General features: G+C 39.5%; 3 protein-coding genes across 3 annotated transcripts; 1 reads left to right on the top strand and 2 right to left on the bottom strand.

Moving 5' to 3' along the window:
- The first annotated feature begins 364 nt into the window (after positions 1-364).
- LOC134645778 (tandem C2 domains nuclear protein) lies at positions 365-10,842 on the top strand. The gene is made up of 12 exons (XM_063499367.1): positions 365-409; positions 1,271-1,345; positions 1,433-1,594; positions 2,490-2,660; positions 3,064-3,143; positions 4,901-4,958; positions 5,513-5,613; positions 6,152-6,268; positions 6,365-6,556; positions 9,870-9,984; positions 10,090-10,286; positions 10,480-10,842. The coding sequence occupies exons 2-12, from the start codon at positions 1,279-1,281 to the stop codon at positions 10,588-10,590; spliced, it is 1,371 nt and encodes a 456-aa protein (XP_063355437.1). The 5' UTR covers positions 365-409; positions 1,271-1,278; the 3' UTR covers positions 10,591-10,842.
- A 5,198-nt stretch (positions 10,843-16,040) lies between these two features.
- LOC134644961 (oocyte zinc finger protein XlCOF20-like) lies at positions 16,041-18,985 on the bottom strand. The gene is made up of 2 exons (XM_063498163.1): positions 18,918-18,985; positions 16,041-18,102 (listed from the first exon to the last, which is right to left on the bottom strand). Exons 1-2 carry the CDS (start codon positions 18,925-18,927, stop codon positions 16,658-16,660), a joined length of 1,455 nt encoding a protein of 484 aa, XP_063354233.1. The 5' UTR covers positions 18,928-18,985; the 3' UTR covers positions 16,041-16,657.
- A 1,357-nt stretch (positions 18,986-20,342) lies between these two features.
- LOC134644962 (zinc finger protein 501-like) lies at positions 20,343-24,768 on the bottom strand. The gene is made up of 2 exons (XM_063498164.1): positions 24,659-24,768; positions 20,343-22,670 (listed from the first exon to the last, which is right to left on the bottom strand). The coding sequence occupies exons 1-2, from the start codon at positions 24,666-24,668 to the stop codon at positions 21,376-21,378; spliced, it is 1,305 nt and encodes a 434-aa protein (XP_063354234.1). The 5' UTR covers positions 24,669-24,768; the 3' UTR covers positions 20,343-21,375.
- Between the last annotated feature and the right edge of the window lie 158 nt (positions 24,769-24,926).

The following is a 24,926-nucleotide window of genomic DNA, read 5'->3' as shown; positions in this document are numbered from 1 at the left end:
ATTTGCGTCATTGTTATCTCAGCAAGGATCTGTAAATCTGTCAGTAAGCGCCGATCCCGGGAGATGGCCAAGTTTCTGCTGGGATGATGCACACAATGCAAACATATCGACCGAGGATGAAAAGAAACAAATGACAGTGAGCACACAGCGATAAGTGATAAACAAAAAGGTTATAATAGAAAGCGCTGTGATCACAGCTGTTCGGGGAAGGAAGCGCGCGCCACTGTCAGTCCGGGAATGACAGAGGAGAGAAGCGTGGGCGGGAGTAAGAGAGGGAGGGAGGCAGACCTGTAACGAAAGTCAGCCTTAAACCTGAGCTCTGTGGCATTTCTCTCCCGCCTGCCGGTGAGTGTGAACCTCAGGCCTGGGTGGTCGAAGCGGATCCTCTTTAAATGAAAACAAGGCGTCGGTAAGTTTATTTTATAAACTTTTTTTTTGTATCTGTGTTTTGTTTGGTAAGTTAAAGTGATGTTTGATGATATGCTATTTTTAGCGTGCGCCATAGGGAAATTCCTCCATCCACTGGCAGCCCAACTGGTTTATTAAATAACTAGTTATTAAGTTTTAAGCGGTGAGTTAATCAATAATCCCGGTTAATCAAAGCCCCCTGAAGAAAGTCATGGCAGTGAATGTAGCTGTTTGTTTCTGGGGACTAGAATAGTTATAGAAGTGGTGTGGAATGACTGAACGTTCTTATGAAGTTCTTATAAAGTGTGGTCACACCATAGCAACAGGTATTTATACCACATTTAAGCACACTGTCAAAAAATGACATGTTACCAAATTAAATTTTGGGGTGATATGAGGGGACCTTGAGATCTCAGATCATATCATATCAAAGAGTGAAATTCAACAGATATAAAACAGTCTAGCCTACCACACTGTGGCAACTGCAGAGCAGGTAAACAAGTTCAGCACATTTTTGGGACTTTCCTAAAATTTATTGGACTTGTGCAAGCGGACTATTTGTTTTAAAGGTGGTGACTGCGGCTCAGGAAGCAGAGCAGGTCATCCACTTATTGGAAGGTCACTGGTTTAATCCTGGGCACCTTGAGTCTGCATGCTTGCATGAATGTCAGAGTAACTCAATGACTGAGGCTTACAGATCAAAGTGCTTTGAGTGTTCAGTTAGAGTAGAAGTAGCAAACCCAGGTCATTTTGGCATGTTCCATGAATAATTTTTGGCTTTGGCTTTTCATTGTTAGCCACCTTGTTACTACCATGCAATCTGCAACTTCCACTTACTATTTCAACATTTAAATATTTCCAGATTCAGCCATGGAGTGCATCAAAAACTGCTGCAAGAACTTCATGAAGAAGAACGAGCAGGAGCGGGAGACCCAAGGTAAGCTGCCGTCCTGCACAGATGTATATCAGACAGGTTTTAACAGACCTACTTGTGTCTCACTGAATAATGTGTTCTGTTTTAAAGTGATTGCACTGAAGATGCCCCCTAACACAGCAGCAGCCCCAGGACAAAATGTATCTGAAGATTACTTACTTTCCAAGATGCCCCCAGACGGCAGAGAGGTTCCCTTTGTTGTGCCGACCTATGTCCAACCCAGCTACCCTAATTTACAGGCTGAGCCACAGAGTACGTACTTGTATCACTTAGTACATTTTAAGTCTTAAGGTGTGTATATGATTTAAAGAATCAAACAGTGATGATCCAAATTAGTTGTAGCATGTGAGAGGATAGTGATGACTTATAGGATGGGCTGGTAAATAATGATAATTCCATCATAATTGTTGGAAGATCTCCAATCAGCACACAGCATGTAATGATACTTCCAGTAATGAGACTGAACTGTTGGTTTCGGTTGTGCTTCATATCAATATTTAAATATATGCAGTCTGCCTTAAGAGTTGTCCTAAAAGCAAAACATATAAATTAACAGACAAATTATAAAATAAAAACTGCTGTTTGCACCTGTTTTATTTAACTAGTTGTATTGGAATGTGAGTTAACAAAAAAGACTTTTGCTGGTGATTGTTTGCCAAATCTGGCTCATTTGGGCTGAATTCCTCCTAAATGAAGCCGATTTTCTGCTCAACTCAGCCCACGTCCACACTCAGATTCCAGGGAATATCACAACAAAACATATGACTATGCTGACTTGGAAGTTTACACCTGGGGTATGATCAACTAGTGCAGGAACCTACTGTCAAAAGTGGAAACATTTAATTTTAATTTTAATTCACTCTTAAATTCAACAAGAAGCCCCACAAGACAGATAAGTGAAAGTTACACAACATGCCTCAACCCAGGGTTAGTTTGACGCAAAGGCTACGGCGAACAAACAGAATCTAAGCTGCAGTAAACCTATCTCAGGGGTTATTAAGATATTATCGGCTCTCTTCAATGCACTAAAGTGAAAGCATCAAGGCACTTTGTTTCTTGATGAATAGCTATTCATACTTGTTAGAGATACAGAGAACAATAATGTGCTTAAAGCATGATAGCAACTAGCTGTGCTGTTTGCTCGCAGGTTCAGCCCGGTGCACATATGCAGCAAGGAAGGCAGAGCTGGTCAGCACCACTCCCTTCATCTACTACCCCGAGTCCTTCTTCCATCAGGGTCACATGGCAGAGCACATCTCCCCCGGCTCGAGCCGCCGAGACACAATGAAGAAGAGAAGCTTTGGTCCACAAAGCCCAGGTACCAAATACCAGAAAAAGTGGTATTTTGTTGTTTAAAATGAAACACATCAGACTGAATACCTGTCCAAGGTGTACCCCATACCCACCTCTCGCCTAATGGCAGCTGGGACAGGCTCCAATTCCAACATGATCCTAAATTGGATAAGTGGAAGAAAACGGATGGATGAAAGGAATATGAAACAAGAATTTGGGCATGATTTAACTAACATTGTAGTAAACATATTACATAATGACAAAATTGGACATAGACACATGTTTCATCTTAGTACTTGAGAGTTTATTCAGTAGTTTACTGAGCTCTACCTGAACTTGTCAACAGATTGCTGCAGAGTGAAGCATGAAAACCAGAATTATCTCAGGATTGAAACAGCTTCAAAACATCTTTTTATCTTTTTTCTCAGGTTGGAATATGAAGTTGGGTGGCCAGGAGCGACTGAGCAGCTCCATGTTTGATTTGTCCAACCCCCAGGGTCACATGCAGGTGAGACTGTCCTCTATCTAATCTGTATTCACACAGAATTCTCACCTTGTCTCGAACTAGACTAAATATAGTTTTTATAGTTTCCACTGTCCTCAGCAGCATAGTGGAGCATTGCAAACAAGGCTCAGAATCTGGTATTTTGATTTAAGCAGCAAAGAGTGTAATGTGTACTGTCTAATGCAGCTACCTCTATATTTGCCATACAGACATGAGATTGGTATGACTCCTGTCCCATAACACTTGGTAGAAAAAAGAAGACAGAATAAGTGTTCTAAGATTAGTTAAGCCAAGTAGTTGTTATCAACTGCTCTGACATTGAAATAAAGATGAAATTTTCTTTAGAGGATGTTTACAGTTGCGTTTAGTTATGTAACTGTGTAATTTATTTAGGTAGTAGACCTCATTTAAAGCATTCATTTACCTTCAGTCTCAACTAATAATCTATGGCTAACATAAGCCTATAATTTCGTTTTAAAATGCATCTGATGAACATTATGGCGATGAATTTGAAAGTCGTGATTCATTTTTGGGCTTATTCTTCCCCTTTAGTGGCTATGATCAAATCTACTTCTGTTTGCCACATGTGATTCAGCTCCAGCCTTTTTGATTGAACATACCTGTTGATTGCCTATGATAAAGTGGGCATTAATCAGTAATGCCAATTTAAAAAATGACCAGGTTGGGTTGGATTTCTTTGTTCAATAAAGGATGTGGTGTGACGCACCTGTCATCAGCTCCTTGTTACTTTACATAAATAGTTGACTGTCTCTTACAATCAATCTAGTCACTCCCTAAACCTCAATAAACATTACAAAACCTCATTCAGAGCCCACGCTGTGAAAAGCGTCAGAGCAGTTTCTTCCTGGGAATTAACACAGATACATTTCTGTGCATTTCTTTTGGCTTGATGGCTCACTACAGCATCCATTGCATGCACGACTGCAGTTAAATTAGCTTAGCTGTTTAGTTTGACACCATCATGAGCAAACAAAAGTTTTATAGGCAGGAAATGCAAACCACCTTACTGGCAATAGATCTTACAGTAAACACAACAGCTTTGAAGAAACACTGATCTGAACAAGCGAAGTGTGAATGTGATTAATAAGCTGAGGATACTGCAGGGCAATCACAGGGGAGCTACACACCACTATGTTTTTTCTCCATTTTACTCTAAATGGCACCACAATTTATAAAATGAACAGCATGCTTTGTAAAAGAAAACTTAAACTAGTCCATAAACAGATGAGCAAAATAATTTCATTCTTGGACCATCAAGCTTTTATAAACAGTGCTATGAAAAAGTGTTTACACCCTAAATCAAGGAATCAAGAAATCAGTTAAATAGCACCTGTTTGATAGAGTGAAGTAGGCACATTGATAACTCATCCAGGACGTCACAGCAGAACATGACTCCTCCACTTTGGCCTCTTTAAAACAATTCAGGAAAGCAGAATGAGCCAAAATTCCTACACAATGATGTGAATAACTCATTTTGAATTATGACAAACACTTGGTTGCAGTTCTTGGTGCAAGGGTGGCACAACCAGTTATTAGTTTTAGAAGCAATTACATTTCCACACAGGGCCAGGTAGGTTTGGATAGCTTTTTACCCCTAATAACTGAAATTGTATTCTTAAAATTTCTTTAATGATAAGTGTGACACATTTGCTAAGAAAAAAAGGGTGTGTGTGATCAAGAAGGGGGAAACTGCAGAAAGTCTGGTCTCACACGTGTCGTCTGTTCTGTTTTCCTTGCAGCGATTTGAGTCCCTCAGCAGTGCCTCCTCCAAGATGAGCTCCATGACAAGCAGCCTGGGTAAACATCATACAAACAAACCTTTTTGTTCTAGCAGTTTTCCAATGTAAAAAGAAAAAGAGACTTTCAACCTTAGTTCCTGATATATAATGTTTCTGGCTTTTTCATACAGTCAAGCAAATCATTTGTGGGACAAAGGCACAGTTTTTGAAATTAAACAATCAAGATGTGACTGAAGTGGAGACTTTTAAGGGGTTTAATCAAAATGTAGCATTACTGTTTAGGAATTTTCAGAGGCTCAAAAGTAGCTGGAAAAACAATTAGAATCCCAAATATAAGGATTGTTTTTAATATCTCAATTAAAATAATTGCTTGAAATTTAGAACTCATGGACATCACCAATTTCTGTGTTTCCTCCCTTGAGATGCTCCTCTCACCCTTTAGTGCAGCCATCTTGAGTTACTGTGTGTTTGTAAATCTTTCTGCCTTGAGTTTTGAGTTTAATAATTGAAAAGCATCATCTTTAAAAACTTTAAAACATCATATTATACGGTACATAAACTCGTATTTAAATGCTAACGCCACATCCTGCTGTCTGTTTTCAAATGTTGCAGAGTCTGTCACCTTGTCTGGGGATGAGCGCGAGTTGGGGAAGGTGTGTGTCCGGCTGAACTATCAGGAGGCTCTGGAGCAGGTGTGGATCACCCTGGTTCAGGTAAGGTTACATGCAGTATGGAGGAGGGGGATTCAGGGACAAAAAGCCCTATTGTGGTCACTGGTAACATTTCTCAATGGACCCTCTGTGCGTCCAGAATACAGCTCTCCTTTAGCTACTCTCAATGCTCTATTAACTCTGGCTCAGACACTCAGAAGGAAAAGTTCCTCTAAGGGAACTGAACTGTCCTGACCAACGTTACAATAGTTCCAACATCGTCTAAGGAAGTGTATGTTTATTCAGAAATCAAAACCCTACACTAAATAAACTTCTACTGCAGATATGTACTCTAACTCCACAAGGTGTACTCTTCTGCCAGCTTTGATTTGGGATTTGTTGTTGGTTTGGGTTTGTTTTTTATCCTAAGGTCACATTAGTGGCATTTGATCTTGCCACTGTTGTCTGGCCTGATGACTTTTTTAGAACAAAACCTGAACTGTTTTTTTTTTCTTTCATCTTTTGTTCCAAGTAGAGCGCTGTGGATAAAACCTTTGTTGCTCTACACATAGACTGAACCACATCTTCCTTTTTTTAACAGTGCTCAGACCTCAACCTTCATCCGGATGGAGGGGAGCAGCAAATGATTGGTTTCAAATCAATCATTACCACCCCCAAACCCATACAGTTCAAGAGCTCAGTTAGAGAGTACTGTCAGGTATTGATGCTGTTTATATTTATTAAGTATTTATAGGCCCTTAAAGCGCTATTGCAGAACTACCTAATCTCTACTTTAACCTTTCTTTGCTTTCAGGATGTGTCCTTCATGGAGACCTTTGTGTTTGCGCTGCATCTCCAGCTGTTGCGCTGCAGTGCCTTGGTGCTGCGACTGCAGACACACAACCCCAAAAAACGTACGGTGGCAGAGTGTGTCCTTTCCCTGCGACACCTCGGTTCTCAGGAGACAGAGCACTGGCTTGAACTCAACCCTCCGTCTAAATCTTCGGTAAGAGTTCACTACATTGTTCATTAGGTGGGCCTGTAGCACTGAAGCTTGGTTTACGGAGTCTGTTTGCTGTTTCTATTATGCTTTCTGTCACTGATGTGTTAAGTAGTAACACAGGACAATTTTTTAATGACAATGAAAGATGTATACAGAGAGAGTCAGTTGTTATTCTGTATCTACCTCTGCCAATCTTGTTGCTGTTTTAGGGCAATGTTGCATCAGTACTTTTCATGAATTCTGCAGCTGTTTTTACTTTTATGTTTGCTCTAAGTTTTAGATAAGATTGTAACTTATTTGAAAGCAAAGAATAAGAAAAGTGTTAACTACCATCTATGTGATTCGTACTTGGCCACAACTTTCCAACTCCTTTGGCCAAGAGCAAAAACTCTGTGTGGGAATGCCCTGGATTTTTACTACCTATTCTTCACCATTTCCTGTGTTGGCTGCTTTCCTTTGTCACTTCTTTTTAAAAGTATAGAAAATAAGGAGAAAGTGCTAAAGGTGCCTCGTAAAACTGTCCCCATGGTGCATGGTAGCCCACTGACACACACTATCCTCTTGGCCTGAACAGAAAAATATTAATGCTGTGGCTGAATTTGTTGCATAATCACAGGAAAAACAGAAATGGAATTCATTTTTCAGGGAATAAGGAAACAGGCTTTAACAATAAGAGAGTAAAAACCAGAAAGCATGTCCTGGAAATGTGAGACATGGAAAGTAGGTCAGACCTTAAACCACTTTACCAGTGCGGAGTGGTTTTGTTGATAAATGGATTTATGTCTGGCCAGTGATGGTAAAATACAAACTGTCTGTATAGTTGGAAAATCAGAGGGTGACTCATCATCAGATTTCAGAGGGACAAATTGATTCACTCGGTTATTTTACCCATCTGCTGGACACAAAAGAGCAAAATTGTCCAAATCACTGTCATTCAGAGGGGGCTCTTGAAGCTGAAGACAGCTGAACCCAATGAAGAAAAAAAAGTAGAATTATTAAGTGGGAAAACTGGTTTGCAGCATGTTTAGGAGTTCTGAGAGGCCATAGTTAGGCCCTTAAGTTTTTGGACACTGAAGTGTGCTTCGTAGTTTTGCCTCTGTACACCACCGCAGTGGATTTTATCTCAAACAATCAATATGTGATTGAACTACATATTTTTAGCTTCAGTTCAAGGGGTTTGGTAAAAGAACTGCATCAACTGTTTATGAATTACAGCAATTTTTATATAGTCCCTTCTGCCTACTGATCAAAAATGGACTATTAAGGAGTTTCTTGGTCAGGTAAGGTCTGTCCCTTTATTTTTCTGCAAACCAAAACCTGTCAGAGAGATAACAAGGACTTTAAGAGTGGGCAAGTCAACAAGAAGAAATAAACTGGCCAGCAAAATAACACCAAAGGGCCTGAAAGCCTGGTTGACCTCATATCTTTATTTAAGAAAAACACATCTTCACAACATCTAACAAAGCTAAGACCACACTCAAAGAGGTAGGTTTTATCATTGTCGGATGTTTATAGCAAGCCGCAAACTACTGGATACACTCAAGAACAGGAAGGTCAGAAAACACCTAATAGAGCCAGCAAAGATCTGGGGAAAAGTCTTAGAACAGAAGAAATTTCTTACCAAGATTAACTTTTCTTTAGCATTTCATGATCCAAAGTTCCCCTACCGCCCAGAATATCTGCCAAACATGGTGGAGGCAACATGGCATGGTGATGTATGGATGTATGAAACAGGGCTACTAGAGTTTATTGATGACGTGACTGCTTATAGAAGCAGGATGGTTAGGGTTAGGATGAACTGTGAAGTGTACATGGCTGTGCTCTTTGATACAGCCAAATTCTGCAAAACTCATTGCACAGCACTTCGACACATCCTGTAAAAGCAACCCAAGAAATGGGATGTTCTAGTCAGCCCAACAGAGCAGCTTTTCCATTACTGAAGACAAAACTGAAGGCAGAAAGATCCACAAATAATCAGCAACTAAAGATGGCTCCAGTAAAAGCCTGGTGGAGCATCTCTAAGAGGAAATGCAGCCTTTGGTTAGGTCTGTGGTTTCTAGATTTCAGGCACACATTGACTGCAAAGACTTCTCAACCAAGTATTTAAAACATCCCTTGTATTTCAGATTATTCAGCTTGTCCAGTTACTCTTGAGCCTGTGAAAAGTAAAATAAAATGGCTGTAATTACAGACTAGTTACTGAAATAGTTTTGTTGAACCCCTAAAGTCAAAGCCCAAAACCTGCACTTCATCTTGACTATTGTACAGAAACCAAATGACCAAAAATACTTCACTGTCCCAAAATATCTCATTGTCAAAACTGTATTAATGTCTAAAAGTTGTTAAGAGTGTTGGTGATAATGTAAACATGCTGACATTTTCACACCTCATCATCTATAGACTATGAGTTTCGTCTTTTTAAAAGACTAGCCTTCAGTCAACTTCGATAGCACCAAACACAAAGTACAGCTGCTGCTGATGTGATGTCACTTCAGGATTTTTGTAGGAGATGAAGCAAAATTGTACTTCATGTAGAAGAAATCAAGTCATTAGGATTCATACTCCAGTGCTACTCCAGACCATGAAGTAAGTTTTGTTCCAGGCTGGCATTGAGACTGGACTTGCTCTGCAAAGATGCCTGTGAAGCATGATGAGATTCAGTGCGCTGGTGTGGCACTCAGTGTTGACAATATGGTGGAGACGGCAGTGAAGGCGAAAAAACCACAACACTGAGTAATGAAAGAAAAGTAACCATGTCAATCTCTTCTTTGTTTTTAGCTGTTCAACAGGAACCTGTATGATGTCACTGCATCAGTTTTACAGCTGTTCTTTCTAACCAAACGCCTTATGAGCAACAGTGTTTAACTTGTTTTATTTATTTTGGATTATTAAATGACTCTACATAGCCTCCTTTGACAAACAGCCTTTATATTGTTTTAATTCTTTGAAATATGTCCTGTAACAAGAAAAAGCAGTAAAAGCACCCTGTAGTCTAAAACTTTCTTGATAAGACCAAAAGCATACTCTATACTGTAACTGTAGCCACTTTACCATTATTAATGCTCAATCTGTTGAAGCTTTCATGTTATGAGTGCAACTAAAACATGCCCTGACAACCTGCACTGACTACTTTAAAGGCAGAACAGTGGTTAAAGGTCCAAATGCGCAAGACTGGAGCTACTTTGGGTCTAATTTACTAGAGGGTGCAGAAATGTGATGTTCTTATTAGAGGACATTGGCTCGCAAGAGGTTTGTTATTTCTTTCTAAATGTCAGTAAAGAAAATGTAAAAGCTCACTGACACCATTCTCTTACAGGTGTGCCACTCTGAGCTGCATCTTACTACGTGCTTTCAGCCGGTGAATGGACGCATCCAGGTCCAGGTCCTTGCTGCTCAAAATCTCCCAGCGTCCTCCTCACCACTCACTCAAGGTATCTGTAAAATACACATCTGTATTTTTCAATATTTAACCACTAAGATAAGTAGCTTTGTAGCTTTAATGGTAACTTCTCTTCTCTTGCACCTGTCCTCTGAAGCTTTTTTTGTCAAAGTGGAGATGACCCAGTTGGAGGAGGTGACGAAGAAGAAGACCCGAGTGCTCAAGGCCTCGGGAGGTCAGTGTCAGTGGGCTGAGACATTTCACTTCCATCTGGCCACCTTAGACCACGCCTACTCACTCTCAGCGAAACTCTACAGTCGCAGCTCAGTCAGGAGGAAACAGTATCTCGGACAGGTGAGTTTGTCAGGCACCAAAGATTTTACTTTTAGTTATGAGTCCCTTGGTGCATTTTATTAGCCTATTCTTTCATTACTTCTAATATAATGAATACAATTTCATCTATTTTAGCCTAAAAGTCAAAATCAAAATGTTTTTAAGTTATTTGCAACAAACTGAGGAGTTGCCTCCTTCTCTGCGTCTGTGGCAGATTCAGCTGGGACTCAATAGCCCTATCCCAGAGGCTGTGGAGCAGTGGAAGGACACAATGGCTCATCCAGAGAAAGTGGTGGCAGCGTGGCACAGGCTGAGTTCTTCCTAAACCTCTTCTCCCAGCTACTTCTTTACGCTCTACTGACATAGTGCTCTCGTGCTGCACATCTCGCTGTGCCTGCTTACTTTTCCAGCTGGCCAGCCACAGTCCTGTACGTTGACATAGTCAACTCTGATTGACCAGACTGTAAACTGCTGAACGTGCTCTCTGGGAAATTTCCGCAGAGACAGTGCACGTGTTCAGTGATCAGTTATAAATAAGGGTTTCGAACAAAATGTAGATGGTCGAAAGGTTATTTTTTGTGTGTGTGTTTACTGTAGACTAAATGAAGGATATTTCTTAAAAACAGTAGAGCATTTGCTAAATTAACAATTCAATTGCTTAGCATTTAGCTGTACTGTACATAAGCTGTTTTCTGCAAGTTGCATGACGTGGAAGCATCACTGCTTTATGAGTCTGCTTCATTTAGCAAAGAAAGTTTACAAGCAGAAAGGTGATAGGAAAACCATATTTACTTTAGTGGTTTCAGACTGTAAAGAAGATTCATCTAATAGTGTAAGGTTGGTGGTATTCTGTATTTTTAAAACCATAAAAAGTCTGCTATTCAGTCACTTATTAACTAAAGATCTTTTAAAATTCTTTTAAAAAAGCCAGAAATATTTAGTGTCATTTATATTTTTTAAAGCAAGCTGGCTAGCATGATAAGACCACAGCAGATTGAAATTTCATAGTCTTAGGCATAAAATGCAATATAAATAATTATAAAAGCTACAAAAATAGTATTTTTCTTTTAGTCCTGTGCAAAACTTTTGAGCCACTCATCATGTCTTTATATTTTGCTTCCATGGACTTCCTTGTAATTTTAATAGGCTTTCAGACAGCCTTTCAAAGCTTTTCTTTGGACACTGGCTGCTTTTTATTCATTTTCAGTCAAGTTCTTGTACCTGACCAGTTTCAGAGGAGCTTTTTATTTCGTTAGGCTCTAACAATGACATATGAATAAATCAGGCATAAGAAAAGGCACCTAACTTGAGGAATGAACAAGTGTTTTGTAGAAAAACCAATTTTAAGTTGTATCTCTCGGCACTTTACTAGCAGTAACAAAGTATGTAGAAAGATTTGGACCTGGACCTCAATGTTATTGAAATAGTGTGGGATCATCTCGAAAGAGAACAGAACAACACGCTGCCAACATCCAAAGAAGAGTTTTAAATGTCCTTTAAGAAACCTGGAGAACTAATTCTGAAGACTAGTTAAAGAAATGACAAGAAAGCTTGTCTAAGACAATTCAGACTGCGCTGAAAAATGAAGGTTAGTTTGTTAGGCACAAAGGAGTAAGCTGTATCAGGTTTTGGTTACATATAAAATACTTACTAGTAGGATTGTCTTGTTTCTTTTTTTTTTATATATATTTTTGGAGAAACAAAATATACTTCCTTTAAAATTCCCTAAATGTGAGCGAGAAGGTTTTCCCTTACCATAATTTAACTTTACAAGGTGCCATGTTACTGGAGAAAACAGCGGCTTCTGTGTCAAACATTAGCTCTGTGCTTTTGATAAAAGCTGTTTTTTTATATATTGATGTAAATAAAAAGTGTTGAGTGTAAAAGTTTAGTGTAATAAAAAGTTCATATTGTTTGAAAATGTGAAGTGTGTTGATTGAAAAAATAGGTTTAAATATAAGTGGCACATATAAAAAAACAGACTGGATTACAGCATGTACTGCACATTACACTCGTTACACACACTCTGCAGTACGTATGAGACAAGTCAACAACCATAAACCACCGTGCTACTATTGTCACTTTTTATTGAAGAAGCCTATGATTGAGAGATTGTCAAAGCAAACAGCAAGATCGTTATCCACAGTGTCCTCCCGGACGGGAACATCCTGTTTTTTCCCCCCTGATTTCAGTGTTATTGGAAAGTAATTTAATGCCACTGCTTTATACGGCCAATTTTATCCTTATCTCTGGAGTGACTACAGAAAGGAACAATTGTCGTTAGTGGAAAAAGGACAACAATTTCCCGTGGCACTGAAATTTTACTCCAAGCAAATGTGCCTAAAAAGAAAGAAAAATAAACAAATATGTGAATTTCTTTGAATTCTTTAATTGCAAGAAATGCTAATTTGCATATGAAATAATCAGTAGCATTTTTGGCATGTGAATTGGTGCCATTTATCATCCCAAAGGGAACTCCTTTCTCTGTTTCAGAAAGCATGAGCTTGACCAGCGATGTGTTCTGTGTAACCAGCTGTGGTCACGCAAACACACACCCACCAAACAAAGAGTCTGTGAACCGAAAAAACAGTGAGTGTTTGTGCTTAAGTGTGTGTGACCAGGACAACCGGGTGCACCACGTGGGCTGACCTGCGTCAGAGCGTCTCACATCCTGGCGTGCCAAAACACATTGTCATTTTATGGAAAATAATGTTTGATTTATGGTTAATGTTACACAGAAGGAAATTCAGACGGACATTTCTTATCTGTTAAAAGGCTTAACGCTCGGCTTTTATCTTAGATAAGTATGTTTGAGTCTGACTTAAGTAAGGTGCTTGTGTCTGAAAAAGCAGGATTTGCTGTTATTGTGTCTTCTGTGTGCTTAACAGATTCCATTGGCTGCTTGCCATCCCGAGTCCACAGCACATTCCCATTTTCTCATGAATGCATGCTTAACTGTGCAGGTTTTCTCACCTGGGAGACAGCAGAGAGTTTATAGGCGTGCAGAAGCAAAGAGCAGAGGCCCTCTAAAATCCTGGTGCTTTTCATGAAGCTTTCCAGCAGCTGTAGCCAATTGGCGTCTGCTAGACTTCACCTCCACTAAATGGGAGTCATTAACTAAAGCTCTCCATTGTGTTTGTGCTCTTTAGATCGTGTAAATTGAATTATGAGAATGTTTCATTCCATGTACAGGCTGTCCAAGAAATTTGTGCTCTAATTCTGGTCTTTTGTTAGTGTTTAAATTATCACTGAATAGCAGGTTATGTATAAGAGAGTGATCCTCCCCAAAAAAGCCTGAAAAGGCAGTAAAAGTTGTACCAGTTGGTCCAGAAGGGGACACGTAGGGGTCCAGGGGACATGCCCTACCTGGATATTTAGTGGAATCTGGAGGAACTTTGCTGTCTAAATTTTTAGGTTTATTTCCCAAAAATATACAATTAAAGAGTTAACTAGTCCACTGAAGTTTTACAACACAATCTTGACATTCAGTCCTATTTGAAAATCAAGTCTCTGAGCTCTCTAGTTTTTCTCTTGCTGGTGCAGTTTTAACTTTGTTGGGCAGCTTTTTTTGTTTACTGCCATCAGCAAAAATGATTTATTTGCTAGACGTAAGCTCAGATACACACAGTATAATAAATGAAATCCACCTTGGTGTCAGCTGTTTGATGCATTTCTTACTGAAAGCAGTTTTCAGGTGCCTTCATCCTCTGCTGCAGCAATCGATCACGTCCGTGCACCACCTGCACCATGCTGGGAAGTCTGGCTTTTGAATAAAGTCGCTCATTGGATTTACACTTCTGTGTTAATATTGCCATGGGTGTCATGGTACTGGGTCACGGACCCAGTGCTTTGTGTTTATTGGTGAACTGATAGTTCTGATTATTATTATGATTTATGGTTTTCTGCTTAGGTTATATCTTTAGTCCTTGGATTGTGGTTTCTGTTTTGTATCATTCTGTGCTTCAGCTTCCTATGTTTCCGCGTCTTAGTGTCAAGTCTGCATCTTGGTGCTTTGTCTCAGTTTCCTGTTTTACTTTGGTAGTCCTTGTCCCATGTTTATGATTTCAGTTCTGCTTCCCCTTGTCTCGTCATGAGTGCATTATCCCAGCTGTGTTTCCCTCCTGTCTCCCATTCCCTGATTACGCCAGTATGTATTTAAGCCCTGTGTTTTTCCCTGCCTGTTGTTGCGTCCTCTGCGGTAGTTGTGTGTTTCTCAGTTGTCATGGTTTGTCAGGTTATGTCATGCCACGTCATGAACTCCCAGTTTAGATCATCCTTCCTAGTTTGAATTTTGGTTTTGTTTCTAGTGCTCATGTGTTGTGTTTCTAAGTTTGTTTTCTGCCAGTGAATAAAAACTGCCACCTTAAGTTAAATATTCCGTCTCTGAGTCCTGCGCTTGAGTCCAACCACTGCCTGCCACACAGCTCGCCGTGACAATAGGTATGTTTTGACCACAAATGCTCTGAAAACCTACAAGGTAATCTATGCAGTAACCTCACATGCACCTCCATGGGAATGCAACTCCACATTGCATTGATGCAGCCCACAGCTATTGTGATTGGCCTGTTCAGTATTGTTGATTCCCCACTTTCCATTTACAGTTTTTTTTTATTTGAATGTACTTTTCTCAGTGAGAGATTAATATTTCTTGCCTGATTATAAAGATTAACAGATGTCAGCAAATTCCTGGAAGGAGATTTTGTTTGTACAAATAACACATTCTGGGGTAAACCTGACAGAAAGGCAGATATGAAATGTAAAACTGAGATCAGCTGTCAAATATGACATGCTATTGGGATGAAAACTATAATGTGATATTTGGAATCCCCATATATCATATCATTTCCTAAATGCTTCCAATACAAACAAAGGGAGTCGAATTTTAAGCAGTTTTAAAGATAAAAGACATTTTTATCATTATCTTATCTTTGAGGCAGCACGGTGGCACGGTGGTTAGCACTGTTGCCGCACAGCAAGAAGGTCCTGAGTTCAATTCCACCATCAGGCCGATGTCTTTCTGTGTGGAGTTTGCATGTTCTCCCCGTGTTTGCGTGGGTTCCCTCCGGGTACTCCGGCTTCCTCCCACCGTCCAAAGACATGCAGTTTGAGGGGATAGGTTAATTGGATAATCCAAATTGTCACTAGGTGTGAATCTGTGAGTGAATGTGAGCGTGAATGGTTGTCTGTCCCTGTGTGTTGGCCCTGTGACAGACTGGCGACCTGTCCAGGGTGTACCCTGCCTCTCGCCCTATGACAGCTGGGATAGGCTCCAGCCTCCCCGCGACCCTGAAGAGGATAAGCGGATAGATGGATGACACTTTTTGAAACCAGTTTTAAAAAGATACTGGTGGCCGATGAACTTTCCCTAAGCTTTCTTGTAGAGGCACCTATCACTGGTCACTGAGATTCGAATTAATTTGAAAATCTCGCCTTGTTCTCCAGTTATCGCATTCACAAAATTAGGTGTCCACACGGCGTGCCCGTCCTGCAACGTAAAAATATCCCATCAGCTTTTTACGGCTGATGGGATATTTATAGGGGTAAAAACCTATTTAACATTTTTATCACTTTGAACTTCATATCAATCTTTTGGCCTTGAAGGAGAGGTCAGAGGTCAATTGTGACATATTTGAGATTTAGATACTTTATATGGTACTTGCTATATGCGGCCAATACACACACCACACTTCTAAGGATCATATTCTAAGTTTTAAGACTTTTACTAATTTTCAAGCAATAAATTATTAAGTTGGCCTTGAAGACCTCAATGGGTGTAAATCTAATTTTAATGGATTGTTAACATGACTCCACACCCCTACAAAGTCTTTATCAGAATTCATCCAAAACTTTTTGAGCTACTATGTTTACAGACAGAATGAGCATAACAAAGAGAGTCGACACAGGAGGGGAAGAAGTCCCAGCATTCTTTTTCTTTTGTTGCTGGCAACGCATATAAAACACAGACTCCACGTTTATGGACACCACAGCAGTGTGTATCTCAAGATGCATTATGAAATTATCGTGGGATACCTAAGACAAGTAGAAGAAGTGTAAAGAAGTTCTGGACATCGGTATAATACTGTACATGTTAAGTAAATGCGGGTGTTGAATATGCACATTGTACACAAAACAGTAAAAAAGCACATTAAAAACAGTTGACTGTTACACACCTCATTTCTTCTTTAAATCCACACCATCTTTGACTGTCAGTGCCTCCACCTTTCATGCTAACTAATATGCAGCCCTCATACTCCTGGGTTGTATCCGTGACACAGATCACAGTGCACTGATCAATTGTTATCTTTTTTAAATAAAGAATAAAATATTTTAAATAGAATATACTAAATATATTAGAAAATGTGGTGTTTTAATGAAGTGCAACAGTGCAGTTTCTATACTACGTGGATTTTCATGTGTGTTTTAAAACTGTACTGATGTCTGTAACTTTTACCACAAAAATCACAGTCAAATGGTTTTTCTCCAGTGTGGACTCTCATGTGTATCTTTAGATTTCCCTCCCGGTTGAACGTGTTACCACAAACGTAACAGCTAAATGGTTTCTCTCCCGTGTGGACCCTCATGTGTATCTTTAGATTTCCCTCTCGGTTAAATATGTTACCACAAACGCCGCAAACAAACCGTTTCTCTCCTGAGTGAACTGACATGTGCCGCCTCAGATTACATCGATATCTGAACGGTTTACCACAGTGATCACAGACAAATGGTTTCTCCTCTGTGTGAATTCTCATGTGTCTCTTAAGATCAGTCTTGTGGTAAAACCTCTGTCCACAGTCTTCACAACTAAAGGGCTTCTCCCCTGTGTGTACTCTTATGTGTAGTTTCAGGTTTGCCTTATGGTTAAATCTTTGTCCACATTCATCACAGCCAAATGGTTTCTCCCCCGTGTGGACTCTCATGTGTCTGGTAAGATTTGTCTTTCGGCTAAACCTTTGTCCACAATCATCACACCCAAATGGTTTTTCATCTGCGTGAACTTTTGTGTGCATCTTCAGATTTCCTTGATATCTAAATCTTTTACCACACTCAGTACAACCAAATGGTCTCTCTCCCGTGTGGACTCTCATGTGTATTCTAAGATCTTTCTTTTGGTTAAATCGTTTACCACAGTCATCACATCCAAATCGTTTCACCTGAGAATCGACACTTTGCTCCACTCTACAAATTTTCTCATTAACCAAACAGTTGGAAGACCTTTTTTCTGAATGACATGTCACGTGTTTCTGAAGAGACTGCTTGCAGACAAACTGTTCTCCACTCTCAGAGCAGCTTAGAGACTTTTTTGCAGCGTTACATCTCACATCATTATTTACACCTGACTCAGTTATTGTGCTGTCATTCAGCCGACTGTCGCTTTCATCAGTTTCAGGTCCACAATCTGACAAAGGTTCCTGCCAATCATCGTCCTCATTGACTTCAGTCTTTTCAGACTCTGAGGCCTCTCCATCAGTACTGGATTGTAAAGGAGTATCTGGATGGGGGTGTCTGACTGGATCTGGTGAAGAATAATTTCCTATTTTTATCTGTTCAGCTGAGCTGCTAGCTGGAGGCTCTGTCTCTCTGCTGTTTTCAGTTTGGCTTTGATGAAGCGTTGAGAACTGAGGTTTCTCATCATGATCTTCACTTTTCACATGAACAGCAGTGAATGGGAACCCAGAGATATTGTCCTCCAGCCCATTGAGCTGTTCTCCCTCTTGACTTTTCCAGAGTTCCTCCTGTTCCTCCTTTATGTGAAGAAGCTGATGGTCCAGACTGAGACTGCATTCATGGGGAACCTCTTCTTTTATCACCAAAAGCTGCTGGACATCTGCAGGAAACACTGAAACACACACACTCATAATGAACAATGGCAGCTAGCTCAATGTGCATATTAAACCGTTTTTGTTTTTTTTTTCATTAGTCCCATATCTCAAAAGTTAGAAACATCCTGTTTTAGAATGATGCTGAAAAACTAGTTCATGTATTTATTGCGTCTGTAATTTATTATTATCATGATGTCCTAAAAACTGCATGAAAAGTCTGCATTTGATCCACAATGCAGCAGTGAGAGTACTGACAGGGACTAGAAAGAGAGAGCTTATTTCTCCTATATTGGCTTCTCTTTATTGGCTCCCTGTTAAATTCAGAATCAAATTTAAAATCCTGCTTCTCACATACAAGGTCTTGAATAATCAGGCCCATCTTACCTTAATGACCTCATAGTACCATATTATCCCAACAGAGCTCTTTGCTCTCAGACGGCAGGCTTACTTGTAGATCCCAGGGTTTTTAAAAGCAGAATGAGAAGCAGAGCCTTCAGCTTTCAGGCCCCTCTTCTGTCAAACCAGCTCCCAGTTTTAATAATAAACTACAAGAGATCAACACTTGCTGGTTGTCTGACTGCAGCGCTTTCTCAGCTGCCTCCATCAGCTCTCTCCTCCTTTTGAAAGCAGCATTTCTCATGTAGCTGGTTAAATATTAGGGGGGAAGCTAGCGCAGATTGGTTCATGCCACAACATAATATGACAGTAATGCCTGACATGATGCACACGTGACAAGCTGCGCACTGTTTGGATTCACATATGAAGACTTTCATTCACAGAAAATATGCTGGCTTCACAGTTCGGTATTAATTTTTTTGATCAAAACACTCACCCGCAGCCATTAGACATCTTCAACTCTACCTCTGGATACGCTGCCAGTACCGGAAGTATGTCACGTCCTTCCCCTGTGCAATAATTCAACAACTTCCGGTCTCTGTTTTGTCAAAATAAAAGTCCTAGATACACGCACTGCTGGATCATGAGCGGCAAAACTGTCTTTATTGAGATCAAAATTAAATTCAATGGAATTTTTTCTTTAGAGAAACATTCAGGTTAATTTATCTGCATTTTAATAATCAATAGAACAGTGGGTATTAGCCTAATTTTATATTGTGGTTTCTTACATCACAAACTGTTCCAGAATTGAAATCCACAGCGATGTTTATGCAAAACTTTAGACAGTCTGAAATGTCCTGGTCTAAAAATGTATTATATTGATATTTGTGCAGTTTCAGAATGTATGAGTTAGAGAGACTAGAAGTGTCTGTCTGCACAAATCATAGGATTTTATCAGTGGATTTTAATGCAATTGTAATGCTAGACGCCAAGAATTAATTCTAGACGATGCTACACATCTGTCTGGTAAAAACTTGTGGTCTGAAAATTTGAAGCAGCTGTTCTCTTATTGCCAAAGTGGGTAGCTCCACATGTTTGATTTGGGACATCTTTTACACCAGATGCCTTATCTGACTGGTAAAGAAAAACATGAACATATTTCACCAGCCTTGGCATCGTTACACTAGCTACCTGTGTAGTTTAGAGTTCACTATAAAATTCCTTTGTTCACTTGTAAATGTTTGCATCGGTCATACACAAGTATCAGTATCTATCAGACTGGGGTATAAAGACGCAACTCTGAAACTCTGGCACAATCTCCCCTTCCAGGTCAGACTGCCTGCTTCAATAACAGCTTACAAACCTCAACTTAAGACTCACCATTTCTCTTTAGCCTGTCCTCCTACTGTTATGTAAATCGGTCTTTCTAATTGTTTTACCAATTGTTGTGTTGCACTTTGGTTGATGTCTGTTGTGATATAATGAGTGATATAAATAAACTTGACTTGAATTTTAACCTCCTAAGACCCGAACTCTTCCACGGAATGCATTTTTAATTTCTCTTTGATATTTGGGCATATTGGGACCCGATGGATACAAAAACAAAGAATTACCAGATTTTTTTTTTTTTTTTAACCTGATTTTTGTTTCTAAGAAAAATGAGAGCCACATATGAGGATATTCGTTTAAAATTTCGATAGAACAGTAGCAGTATAATGTCCTCGTAAGTGGATATCAGGCCCTTGTAGAGCAAAATTGAGTATTTTGGTCTAAATAACCCAAAATGTGATGTCCACATCCCATGACGCCAGGTCCTACGAGGTTAAATTCATTAACAAATCAAAAACAAAAACCTTATCACTATTGTACATAATAAAAATGGTAACACCTAACAAATAACCAACACAAAAACCACTGTTTAATGTAAGATAACCATCAATCTCACTGTTCATACCTCATGGTGCTGTTATAATCCAGGTTTAAACATTATTTACAGCATGGTAAAAGAACATTAATTAAAAAAGCCAAAGTAGTTATCTCTGTGCAAATTAGTGACGATTAATTCAAGTAAAATATATCATAAACGTACTAAATAAAAGTCAAAGTGGAATGTACTCTATATACATATTTTTAATGTACCAAAAACCAGAGCATAATGTCAGTAACCCAGCAGCTCAGTTTTCTCACAATTCACAGATTATTGCCTGTAAAGTGACGAACGTAACCTTGATCTTCACAATCAGAATCAGAATACTTTAATAATCCTTAAGGAAATTATGCTATCATGAGATGCTTTATATTGTAAGGTAAAGCCCAAAGACCATTATGTGTAATTTTGACCAATTCTATAGGAGGACTAATGAGTAACGATAAGCTCACAGGTCCTTTGGCTGAATGAGCTAAACATACTATTGGAAATGAGTAGAAATCAATCAATTAAAAAAAAAAAATGCTACCACAAATACACAATACACTTATCATAAAGAAGTTTTGTAGTCATACTGAATTTTACACAATTTTTACACCAGATGTCCTGCTGATGTCCAGACACAACCCTCTCTGGGACCCTCTCCCAGGCTTGACTCAAACTTTTCAGGTGTTAGGTAAATCTGTTAATCACTACACGATAGTGCCGCTGCACCTTTAGGACTGTGCAGTATCATGTAGTATGTTTATATACTACACAAAATCTCATTTTAACAGTTTAAAAAATACCAGAGGCCATCTTTTCATTCTTCAGTGGTTTAAAGTACTTGCAATGCGACGTCTGAATTTTACATCATGTTACAAAATACATGATGGAAAATTGGAAGTTGTGGCTAGCTTTGTCAAAAATAAAAACAGTACTGATAAGAACACTGTTTTGCACATCATCCTCTTTGTAGAGATTATTTTGATGGGCATCACTACTCCCAGTCAGGGGAAGAAGTCCCGTTGAGACTCTCAATACTTAGTTATTCCTTGTGGAGTTTGGTGTGTATCTTTAGATTACACTGATGTCTAAATCTTTTGCCACAAAATCCACAGTGATAAGGTTTCTCCCCTGTGTGAACTCTAATGTGCGTCTCAAGATGTATCTTTTGGTTAAATCTTTTACCACAGAAATCGCAACCAAATGGTTTCTCTCCTGTGTGGACTCTCATGTGTATCTTTAGATTTCCCTCTTGGTTAAATATGTTACCACAAACACCGCAAACAAACTGTTTCTCTCCTTTGTGGAGTGCCATGTGTGTCTTCAGATTACACTGGTAACTAAACGTTTTACCACAATCACCACAAGCATACGGTTTCTCTTCTGTGTGAACTCTCGTGTGTCTCCTAAGTTCGATCTTTTGGTTAAATTTTTGCCCACAATCGTTGCAACTAAAAGGTTTCTCTCCTGTGTGCACTCTTATGTGCATGTTAAGGTTTCTTTTATAGTTAAATCTTTGTCCACAAATGTCACAGCTAAATGGTTTCTCTCCAGTGTGGACTCTTATGTGCCTGGTAAGATTTGTCTTGAGGCTAAATCTTTTACCGCATTTATCACAAGCATACGGTTTCTCTCCAGCATGGAGCCTCATGTGTACATTCAGACTTCCTTGATATCTAAATCTTTTACCACAATCTGCACAACAGAATGGTCTTTCTCCTGTGTGGACTCTCATGTGTACTCTAAGATCTTTCTTTTGGTTAAATCGTTTACCACAATCATCACATCCAAATCGCTTCATCTGAGAATCGACACTTGGCTCCACTCTAGAACTTCTCTCATTCACCAAACAGCTGGAAGACCTTTTTGCATTATTTACACCTGACTCAGGTGTTCTGTCGTCATTCAACCGGCTGTTGCTGTCGTCAGTTTCAGGTCCACAATCTGACAAAGGTTCCTGCCAGCCATCCTCACTGACTTCAGTCTCAGAAGATTCCGGTGCTTCGCCATCAGTATTTGTTTGTATATTGTTATTTGTACTTCGGTCCATTTTCCTCTGTTCAGAGGAGTTGCTCGCTTGAGTCTCCGTCTCTATCTTGTATTTATTTTGGTTTTGATGAACCTTTAAGGACTGAGGTTTCTCTTCTTCATCTTCACTCTTCACATGAACAACAGTAAATGGAAACCTCTTGATATTCTCCTCCAGCCCATTACAGTGAACTCGCTCTTGATTTTTCCACAGCTCTGAGTCAGGATGGTTCACACTGGGGCTCCATTCACATTCATGGGAAACCTCTTCTTTTATCACCAGTAGCTGCTGGACATCTACAGGAAAGACTGAAACACACACACTCATAATTAAGTTATCTGATTATAGAGTTTTTGTTCTTATCACTGGTACTAATACTCCACGTTGGTGAGATCAGAGATGACTGTGGATACACAGCGCTATTAAATATAATCTAAATTAATCTAAACTGACCACCTAATAGAAAATGACATTGCCGTCCAATACATGAAGGAGCGTTTCCGCAGGTCCTTCCTCCCTGCAGCTGTCAGACTGTACAATCAGAACTGCTCCCAACAAACATAGATCAGCACTGTAACTGCAATAAGTTAATCAACCGATTCGCACTACAACCTGATTTGCCTCTTATCTGTAGTTATTTTTATTTAATTTAATAACTGTACAGTACTCTCTGTATATAGTAACCATTGTCCTTAATGTAAATATGTAAGAAAAATTGTGTATGTTTCTGTTCTGTGTCCTGTGTACTGTTTGTTTGTATATGTGTCTTTTTGGCTGCTGTTACAACCAAATTTCCCCTTGTGGGACAATTAAAAGATTATTCTATTCTATTCTATTCTACCATCCAGCCAGCAGTGCTGGCCCTCAGCCTCTTAGCAGATGAACCTATGTTATAAATTTGAAAATCATGGGTAGTTTTCAGAAAAGTTGACTTCTCATCTTGACCTTGAAGTTAGGGTAATCTGAGACTTTCAGTTGATGTGCCGACGTTATGAATTTCAAAAACAATACATCACCTCTATCACGATTTATCACATGCACAAACCTGGGTGTCCACATCGTCCACCTACCAGGTGGGGTGTCGACACTGCATAAAATGTAAATAAAACAGATTCGCAAGTCTCATAAATCCACATTTTTTTAATTCACAATAGAACACAGAAAACATGTCAAATGTTCAAACTGAGACATTTTAATATTTGATGAAAAAATATCATTTTAAAAAAAGTATTTCCTAAGTGCTGTTAAAAAAGCGAGGAATTTTTAACATGGCTTTTCTGAACATTGTAGCAGAACAGCCCAGCTGCTGAACAGGGCAGCCCACAGTCCAGACCTTCCAACTGAAAATATTTCATGCATCATGAAACAGAGAAGACAACAAGGAAGGCCCACCAATAAAGTCACTTAGCCCCCTGAGCTAAAATCTACTAATTCAAACCTTAAACACTCATATCACCAATAAGTTATTGCAGCGCAAGCTTAGATTATTTATCTGGTTAACAGTGGTTTAATGGTTGTACAGCAATAGTGCAATTATTCTGCAAATCAAATGTTAATGTTTTGAGGATACTTTTTGCTCATAGTCAGCTGTTTGCACAGATAATGTCTCTCTTGTTTGTCGCCTCTGCAATCAAAGACATGTATGCACTTTTATAACTGTGGCTACAGCTCCCTGAGTGTACATGCATGGCTGCAATTATGCAGGCCGTGTGTGAGAGCAAGCACCTTTTCTTTTTTTTCTTTCTTAAAAAAATGGAATAGTAAATTTACTTGAGCCAAATGCCCCTCAGTCAAAGTTGGTTGCTCCTGTTCCTATGCTCTCGTGCCCATGACCCTGTCCCAACTTGCCATCAAATTCAAAATGATCTCATTTATTTTCTTAAAACGGTACATTTTCCCAGTTTAAAGATGTGATATGCTTTCTGTGTTTTATTGTGAATTAAATATGGGTTTAGGAGATTTGCAAACCACTGCATTCAGTCTTTATTTACATTTTACACAGGGTCCCAACTTTTGGGGTTGTATCTATCAGACGAGTATCTGCCTTCACTGCTCCCATACGACCATGCTTAATGTCCGTGTGTCGCTTAGCAGCCTCCCTCAGCTCCTTCTCTCCTTCTATTGGAAGGTATCAGTTCATGTAGCTGACTACATGTTAGGGGGACGCTTGTTCAGACTGACGCAAACGTGACAAGCTGCGCACTGTTTGGAGCCATATGCGGAGATTTTCATTCACAAAAAACCCGCGGACCTCACAGATCACCGCTAATTATTTCAACCAGTTCAAAACACTCACCCGCAGCCATTATACACCTTCTACTCTACCTCTGGACGCTCCTGCCTGATGATGCGCCACCCGCACCGGAAACACAACTTGTTCTTCCCCTGCGCAATAATGCACCTACTTCCGGTCTATTTTTCATAATAAGAGCCCTAGATACATTCTTTACTATCCTTAAACTGTATCAGTGAATGTGTATGGCAAAGACCATCGCCTTCTGTACAATGAGCAGGAAAACAGTCTGTGTAAAGCAAAAAGGGACTGAAGTCAAAATGCAATCTAA

The sequence above is a fragment of the Pelmatolapia mariae genome, linkage group LG16_19, assembly GCF_036321145.2.
Source record: "Pelmatolapia mariae isolate MD_Pm_ZW linkage group LG16_19, Pm_UMD_F_2, whole genome shotgun sequence".
NCBI lineage: Eukaryota > Metazoa > Chordata > Actinopteri > Cichliformes > Cichlidae > Pelmatolapia > Pelmatolapia mariae.
The sequence above is the reverse complement of the archived record's forward strand: the minus strand, read 5'-3'. Positions and strand labels throughout refer to the sequence as shown.